This window comes from Wolffia australiana, chromosome 18, assembly GCF_029677425.1.
Source record: "Wolffia australiana isolate 7733 chromosome 18, ASM2967742v1".
NCBI classification, from domain to species: Eukaryota; Viridiplantae; Streptophyta; class Magnoliopsida; order Alismatales; family Araceae; genus Wolffia; species Wolffia australiana.
The window spans coordinates 8,392,456-8,401,394 of record NC_135852.1 but is presented as its reverse complement, the minus strand read 5'-3'; the positions used below and the strand labels follow the sequence as shown (position 1 = coordinate 8,401,394).

At 38.5% G+C, this 8,939-nt stretch overlaps 1 protein-coding gene across 3 annotated transcripts; it reads left to right on the top strand.

The window, feature by feature from the left end:
- The first annotated feature begins 2,691 nt into the window (after window positions 1–2,691).
- LOC144715245 (5'-AMP-activated protein kinase-like protein) lies at window positions 2,692–7,029 on the top strand. 3 transcript variants are annotated; one of them, XM_078590177.1, is made up of 14 exons: window positions 2,692–3,024; window positions 3,114–3,233; window positions 3,346–3,491; window positions 3,589–3,630; window positions 3,720–3,779; window positions 3,968–4,066; window positions 4,161–4,212; window positions 4,551–4,632; window positions 4,719–4,772; window positions 4,874–4,927; window positions 5,029–5,148; window positions 5,267–5,391; window positions 6,250–6,301; window positions 6,557–7,029. In XM_078590177.1, the coding sequence occupies exons 1-14, from the start codon at window positions 2,891–2,893 to the stop codon at window positions 6,683–6,685; spliced, it is 1,269 nt and encodes a 422-aa protein (XP_078446303.1). In that variant the 5' UTR covers window positions 2,692–2,890; the 3' UTR covers window positions 6,686–7,029. The 3 variants fall into 3 exon arrangements, with proteins under 3 accessions (XP_078446303.1, XP_078446302.1, XP_078446301.1); XM_078590176.1 differs by having other exon boundaries at window positions 2,693–3,024; window positions 3,105–3,233; window positions 3,592–3,630; XM_078590175.1 differs by having other exon boundaries at window positions 2,694–3,024; window positions 3,105–3,233.
- The last annotated feature ends 1,910 nt before the right edge of the window (window positions 7,030–8,939 follow it).

The following is an 8,939-nucleotide window of genomic DNA, read 5'->3' as shown; positions in this document are numbered from 1 at the left end:
AAGCATCAGTTTTGAAGTATTTTTTATGGACAGGTTTCAAATATATATCATGGAATTCAGTGGTCGATTGATGCTTGAGTGTTAAAACAGTTTTTTGAAATTGATATAATAACTTAAATAAATTTATTATCCAGAACCTAATGAAAATCCTTGTTGGGGCTTACACTTAAATCTTGTTCATATATTCTAGAGTTCATTATTTTTATGTATTAATCATAATTTAGGATATATAATAAGAATAAATAATTATTCTCTGATAATATACTTTTCTTCGTAAAACGTATTTTAAAATTTTATTTGAGATACAATTTTTATTTTATAATAAAATAAAGTATATGGTATTGCAAGAAAAAATATGTCACATGATTTAAATAATTGTGGCATATGCATCTATTTTTTTACCCTTAATACTATTTGTTCTAAGTTTGTTTATAAGGCTTACTTGACAACTGATTATGTTTTGACTTTACTTGATGAGAGATATTGGACCAAAATCATCCTTGGGCTCATATTTTTATTTCAAATGTATCTTAACAAATGATTTATCATTTCTTCCCTTTGGAGAAAATCTTGGATACACCCAATTTTTTGGTGAAAGTAAACAAATAAAATGATGTTGATTCAAATTTAAATCTCCATTACATATTATAAATTTCATATGCCACTAATCAATCATCTTTATAAGATTAACCATTATGATAATTGAAAATTTTGTTGCATAAATTTGGAAGTTACACTAATAATCGTCCATTAAAAGCAATAAATCTGAATCATTTTATCATCTCATTAATCATTTATGCATTAAATATGTCATCAGTCATCTCCGTAGTTTCAGACGAGGCCATGCATATGTATCACGATAGACTCTTTAAGTCATGCATTAACATTAGCAAGTGTAGTTTTAATGGTTTATTTCTTCGTAAGCAGAATAACTCAAATTTCCATTGGCACACTAATCCCTCGTTGAATCTCTTCCAATTTCTTATTGTCGAAGAGAAAGATGGATTGACACAAATAAAAAAACTGACAGATTTTTAAAAATAAAATCTACATTAAATGGAATATACACTTTCTTATGCGTATCAATCGAACATGTTAATGCGATAAGCCATTATGGTACTTCCTCTTGTGGAATAAAGAAGTAATAAAGAAAATGAATTGCGATCATTAGTTTAAATCTGTTGATAACATCTTCATACATTTCTACATTTTCAGTCTAAGTCCCATTGTCACGCAATCAAATCAGGAGCTATGAACAATGCTTGGATTGAACACGTACCAGGCTCAACACTTTGGGCAGAAATGCTGAGCAGCCTTGCTTGTGCATCGGAGGTCTCTTGGGACAACTTTAGATTGCTTGGAGGTTAAGGAGGGAAGGTGGGACAGGCCCCACACGTGAATTTGGGACACTGTATTATAAGGAATGAGACTACATCAGCGGTTGTAGCCATCACATGGAGGAAGACCTAGGATGATACCAAATTAGCTAGATGAGGCACTACGCGTGCTTGGGTAGTGGCGCTCCTATGCCTTGAGGCTCACAGGCCCATACGCATGCCTACGGGCACCACCGCTACAAGTGTACCCTAGGGGCGGGCGCCACGTGCCCGTGGGTCATAGCCCGATGGCCCATCCACCACACCCTTGGTGCTCGGTCCCAGCCTCGATGCTCCAAGCGCCACCAACACCCGCGTTGAGACCTCCCCACTTGGTCCACATTGGCGTTGTCGTGCTCGGCGCCCAAAACCTTTGCTTTGCATGCCACAACACTACTCACAAGGGCGCCCCACACCCAGCAGCCGTTTTGGTGCTCTCTATGCGCCAGTCGTCTCACATGTCTCTCGCCCTGTGCCCCGCACACACAGCGCATGCGGCCCACACGCCCAACCTATGCAGCGCTTAGTGCCCGCGCTCGCGCCCTCAAATAGTTTTCACACGCGGCGTCTGACCTGATCCACCGCGCTTGTGTGCCAACAAGCACGAGCACCTAATGGGCATTAGTTTCAAAGATTAGGGTTGGGTTTCACCAACCATGATGCGTGTGGTGTCGACGTTTAAGGACGCGATCCCCTATTCTGAGTTCAAATATACGGATGTGTCCTCTATAGTTAGCATGCAGGCCTCTATGCAGCAATGCCACCTACTTTGGGGGCTTACACCCATACACATGTATCTCTTGAGACACACCCTAAATCATGCATTGACTATTACACCTTTCCTCTGGACCACCAAAACCCATCCTTCAAGCCAAAAAGCCAATCCTCTGGAGGGGATCCACTGCTTGCTGATCAGGGAAACATCAGACTTTGCTCAATTGGTTCTTTGATCCCCATGTATTCATCTTTTGAATGGCTATTTCTCGAGGCGTTGGTTTTGAAGCCACTTAACTTTGTTGCCTTCTCTTCCCTCCCTCTCGTAAACTCGTGCCTCAGTTCTTCAGATGAATCGTTCTAAAATAAATAATTTTTATGTAACCATAACATTTATGTTATTAATCCGACGGATAACCATAGCATTTTCTTTATACTTTCATCTTCATTGACTTTGTAATAATCAGATAAATTGACTTTAATAACATGAATCTGAATCTTCACTTGGTACATTTTTATAAAAAGGCCAAACAAACGGCCTTAAGGGCATTTATATCTGAACCTTGCAATTCAGAAACTGACAAAAATTTGCAGGACAGAGGAAGAGTTGGCAGAGGAAATGGCTGCCGCGCGTTCTCTGCTGCTTAAACCGCTGCCATACATCGAACACGACGAACACTCTCACTTCTGGCGGGTAGATAGAGAAGAATTCAACCCTAGTTCTTCGAATTCTCAGGCTCTCCGTCGATTTTATGATCGACCCATCTCTAGTCGAAGCGTTCCCGTAGTGGGTTCTCGCCATGGCTGTCTGCCGTCTCCCGACCCCGCCATCGTTCCCTTCAAAGACTCGCCCTTTGCCGCATATTGGGTGGGCTTTCCGGCAGACTCCCTCGAACAGAACTCTTCTACTGGTCTGCGCAGCGAAGGATTTGAGGTTTAATGGCTTGCATTGTTTGGTAATCGTAGCGCGCTCTCGGCTTTCTTTCGTTTTTGAATGATTTTGTGGTATTTTAGGACCGGTAGAAAATCGAGGGCATCCAAGAGTAATGCCGAACTCTGCGATGAGCTTAGGGAGTTCGTTCTGGTCTCGGGTTTTCCCGAGCACCACGTCCCGTCCACCAAAGAACTCTTAGATCACGGAAGGTTGGCTTGTTTTCTTCAAAATTCCGTACTTACGAAATCAATTTTCGCATTGAGTTTGCTAGTGTACGAATCACCTGACAGATGCTTTACTCCTATTTTTCATCAATTATAGGAAGGATCTTGCATACATTGTGAGACGACGAGGGCATAAGGGAATTGCTAAGCTTCTGGCGAACCCGCCAAATGGAGACATCAGCCCTGACGAGGATTCACATTCTGGGGAGTTTACCAGCAAAGCTTCTGCAGAAGAGTCCATAGGTTAATAATTTCTATGATATTCTATGTTCGGTCGAGGTATATGTTTATAGTTTTGCCTCACTCTGACGATAGTTTTAATAGCTGTGTACTGTGGCAGAAGGTCAAAACGCCCAGGATCCTCAGAGTCATACGGCTGGAGGTGTTCTGCTTTCTTTTGTTTTCTCCCTCGCTGTTCATTTATGTTTGTTGCTCTGTCGTTGACCGTAACTCTAATTTTTGAATTTGCAGCACCTTCGTTTGAGGTGGTGGCAGGTGTTGACGACCATGGTGTATTGGAATCTACTAAAGGTGCAAAACCCATTTTTTTCTTTGTTTTTGGTTAGTCTGTATATGAGAAAAACTTTCAAGTTGACTCTGATTCATCCTTTGTTTGAAGCGATATCGTGGTGCATTGGTTTTTCCTTTATTTTTGCTTCACTCCGTCTTCAGATTCTCCATGTGATCATGTTTTCAATTTTTGGTTTCCTGAATGGCAGATACTCGAGAAGGTGTAAGTGTGCTCATTCATAGCGATAATGAAATCCCTTCTGAGACGAAGTCTGTCATACAAGAAATTCCTTATGTGAATGATGAAGGCAAGATTTTTTTTCCTTCATTCGGTTGTCTATCTTTCCACTTTTGCACTTGAGGTTCTTATGTCATACACGTCCGTGATATGTCAATTTACAGGTGCCGATTACCAAGTTTCTGTTCCATATCTAAATGAACGGTCTTCTGTCAGGTTAACTTTCGATTTTTTTACCCTATCCAGAATTTATTCCTTATTTTCATTTTCAGGAGAAAATTATATTAAATATGGCTCAATTTATGTTGCTTTGTGTTGTATGGAAGGTTATGCTATTACGGGAGTCTTCAGATTTAAATAAGTTCTTGATGTAGGACAGTCTTTAATACGCCTTCGTCTATAAATTAGTCTTTTCAACTCATCTTGAACCATTGGAGATCTTGATTACCCGCGTTATTGCCATTATTTTTTAGTTGAATCGATCCTTTACTATTAAATTTTTTTTACAATTGCGAGGTAAGAACATCAAAAAAAATCAAAACTTTCTTTTTCAGATCTGGCCTTCTGTATAGCAAGACGGAGGTACCATCGGAGATTCCAGATGTGGATTCCAACGGAAATTCGTCTTCAGACCTGGTTGAAGAGTTGTTCCAAGAGATTTTATTTTACTTGATTTTATCTTTATTTCTTCCTTTTCTGAGGCTATTTCCACCTCCCTGAAGGTTGACGCCGGAGGACTGGATCAAGCTAAAGTTGATCACTTGAGGGAACTACTGGTATAATAATTTACAGCTCTTTCATTTTTACATTATAACTTTACTGTTATTCTACAGTTTTGATCATTTTTGTCTTCCATATGGATTCTGAATTCACACAGCGGGAAAAGGAGGCAGAGCTGGCACTCTTAAAGCGACAGTTAGAGGAAGAAAAGGTTGTCAGCCCTTGTTTTTCTTGTGTTGCTTCGTATATTTCTCAAAGCCATGCCGCGTGACGGAAAAGAAATTTGATGGAAATTTTTAACTTCCTCTGCAGCTTGCCTTGTTCGCCATGCAAGGCAAGTTTGAATCTGAGCTTAACAAAGTTCAGGACACTATCTCCTGCAAAGATCAAGAACTACAAGAGGCTGAGGAAAGCTTGTCGGGTCTAAAGGAGGTCAATAAGCCCATCTCTCTTTCTTTCTAGCTTTTCCTTTACGTGGAGAACTTTGTCTGTTCTGTTACTACTCATTGTGGTTTGGATATTCAGTTCTTCAAATTTTGGATTATCGTAGGTCTTGCTTGAGTACCGGGGATATGCTGAAACCGTGGAGGTTACTGGGAGCTTCAATGGATGGCAGCATAAGCTATCATTGGATCGTCAGACACCTTCTAAAACCGTGGATTTTGCCGGAACAAGGCACTGATTTCACAACTCCTTATTAAATCATATAAATCACTCCTCTTCTTGAAGGATGATTCTTCCAAGTCCAGAGGTTTAGAGTTTCATGGATCATTCTATGATGATTTAAATGATGTTCAAGTAGGGTTCATGAATGCATGACAGGCCTGTCATGCATTCCTTTACTCATCCCCATCAGTCATCCTTTCTGACGTGAGGAATGATGACAGATGACTGATAATGGGCTAAATAGTGATCTCACTATCTATTTCTCCAACTCTCTCAATGTCTATGTCTATTGCTATATCAATGTACACATTTTAAAAAGTAATGATATTGTTCTGTACTCATCTTCACCCATTCTTTTCTGTATCCATTCGTAAAGCCTAATAGACAGGATGTGGGATGAAATGAATGATGCCGAAGATAGTAAAACAGATTTTGACACATTCCATCTTGTCCTGTCCTGTACCATCACCGCATCCAGTCGACATGTGTCCATGATCCCTTTCACCAGTCGAAGTAAAGTATTAAAGTTAGATCATGCCTGTAAATGTTTGAATAATAGTTTTTACTAATACTAGGTAGCTTTCTTTTACCTCTTGGGTACCTTTTATTCATTATTTGCTTTCTCCTTCCTCCTGGCCTCTCAGTTTCCGCTTTTCATTAGAAAATTGTGTAATTTTAAGCTTCCTAGGAAATTTACTTCATACACTGGAACTTTCTTAATAAAGCATCTACCACCTTGCATGTGCTGTAATTCTATTTCTATGTGCAATAAAAAAATTTCATATTGTCCAGACTAGAAATGAAATTAAATGCTCCGTTACTTAACTTTTAAAGTTTAATTTCTGAATTTCCTGAAATCCTCTTCAGGGAAGCTACGGTGTGGTCAACCGTCTTGTGGCTTTACCCCGGAGTTTATGAGGTTTGAAGCTCTATTCTTCAATTTATCGGGGTTTTCTTTGCAACCTTTATTCTTACACTCATTGATGGAAAATAGACAGATTCTCTATTCTTCTTATTTTGCTTTAGTTGTATGTGACATTTGTGAACTCATTTTATGTGGAAGTTGTGTACATCTGAGAGACAGATGGAAAGATAGAGATATAGAGAGTGAGTTTACCAATAATATATCTTTGTCAGTTCGTGTGATAATATATTTACTTCTGATCTTTTGCAGATAAAATTTATTGCGGATGGAAACTGGGTCATTGATCCGCAGCGAGAATTTATTTCCAGGGACAGCATCGTTAACAATATTCTTCGGGTCAATGAGGATGGCGAACCGAGCCACAGACAAACTGATTAGCCCTCTAATCTTGCCTTCACTGCGAAAAACTCCATTTCATTGGGTCAATGGACAAGTATACTGTCAAAATGTTGGCGAGGCTCCATCAGTGAAGAATTCATTCCAGATGGGTCCAGATGCAGCGATAAAGAGACAGACGCAAAATGAGACTAGAAAGTGCCTGCAAAGTGGTCGATCAGAAGCTTTATTACAATGGATAATATCTGTATGTCTCCTCTCTAAGATTGTCTCAACTGCTGAAAATCTGTAAGGTTGTTCTTTCATAAGAGGGGTCATTTCCCAGTAGTGAAACTTCAAAAATTGTTTGCCGAATAATTGAAGCCTTTTCCCTTGTGGATTGAAAATATGCCCTGGCTTGATTCACAATATATATTGAGAGATTGATTACCAGAAGGGTGGAGGTATTAGACAAGAATTAGAAAATGCTCTCAGGATGATGATAAAGGTCTCCTACAAAAGCATAAATTGACGAATAATTGGAGAGCATGGAGGGGCAGTTGACATTATAAGAAGAAAAAGAAAAATAACCCCCAAATGCGATTCTCATCAATGCCTCACTGCCATTGAGCACATCTGTCAGCCCCCATTGATTTATGTTAAGAGATAGATTCAGGTACTTCCACAGATAACTTTCCTACGTCCACAATCAATTCCTTATGTTGCTTTCTTGCTACATCTATATCCTTGATTATATAGTTTGACTGCATTATTGTTCAAAAAAAAATACTTTGACTGCATTATCTGCTTTTATATATTGTTTATCCTGTCAGTATGTGCGTTCTAGTGGCTATTGTCAACTAGTTTAACTTGGTTGCTTTATTTATTTACTGCTGACATTTTAAACGCTTTTTCACTTCTGTTATAGATAAATATTAAAATGGACCAAAGGAAAACTCCCCATCGAACCCACTCTAGACACAAAACCAGATCTAAAATTCATAGATGTTTAACTATATAGCTATCTACTTTTATGTAACATCTGAGAGAGTGGAAGCTTTTCTTAAAAAACTTTTAAAAGGCAGAATATTAATTTTTCCTGGCCTATCCTGAGAAAAATGTTTGTTATAATTACTTTCCAACTTGGCAGCAGTCTTGATTTTAGAAAGACGGAAGATATATTGAAGGTTTTTGAAAATTGGAATGTTATTGAAATAGACACCAATAGGCCAATTCAAAATAACATCCCGAGACATTTAAGTCGGAAAAGTTGGACTTACAGTGTAAGAATTTTGATGAGTAGAGTGGATTTCGCTAGAGATGTTGGACTTCAAGGAGGGAAAATTCCATAAGAGAAGATCGAAAAAATTGAACTTCTCTCTGAATTGGCAGAAAATATTTAATCTTTTCAGGAGATTACAAGAGATATACAAGGGAAAATTTTTATATGAATTTCAAATGGGTTAACGAGAGAAGAATCATATGAATCTAATGGACATCAATCCTATGGGCATTGATGAAATGTGAGCTTAAGGAAGTTTTGCTGAGAGGAAGAAATTATACGCATCAACCTAACCTCTTACAGAATAGAGAAAGTCATAGAAATCAATCATTAGAATCAAAGGAAATTGGAATTGACATTAGTGACTGGATATAGGGATGATCTAGTATATTACACCAAGTAAATCTTAAGCAATATGAAGTCTCCATCCTCACCAACCCAAAAGTTGGTTAAGGACTGCCCCCCTAGGCATAAATCCTATATCTCCTAAGAGAATATTAAGCTACCCTCACCCAGATTTATATAACTAAGTCCCTGGTTTTGAATTACTGGGGCAAATAAAGCCAAAACCTGTTTCAGGATTATACATATTAATATGGATTATAAACTCCAAATTGTATGTATCCTAGAACCTCTTGTCCATAGAAAAATACATCAATAGATATGGAGACAGAACATGCCTAGATGCATGTCGGGATCAATAGACTGGGAAAATCCTGGGTTTCTGGAGTAAAGATAGTAACCCTCGGATCATACATTGGGAACTAAGGAACATAGAATGGGATAACCTCATCAATAAATTCAATAATACAGAGACGCCTTCAACTATAATGGGAGATTTTAATGTTATACAAAATTTTATGGAAAATAAAGAAGTGACCCTAATCCGAGGGAAATAGAGGAAGACATTATTTTCATCATGCAACTTGATCTCTTTGAGCCTCCACAAGATGTAAATAAGTTACCGAGGTGTAATGTACATCAAGGCCAAGGTTGTACCTGTGAAAGATCATAGAATATGATGAATCTTCACAC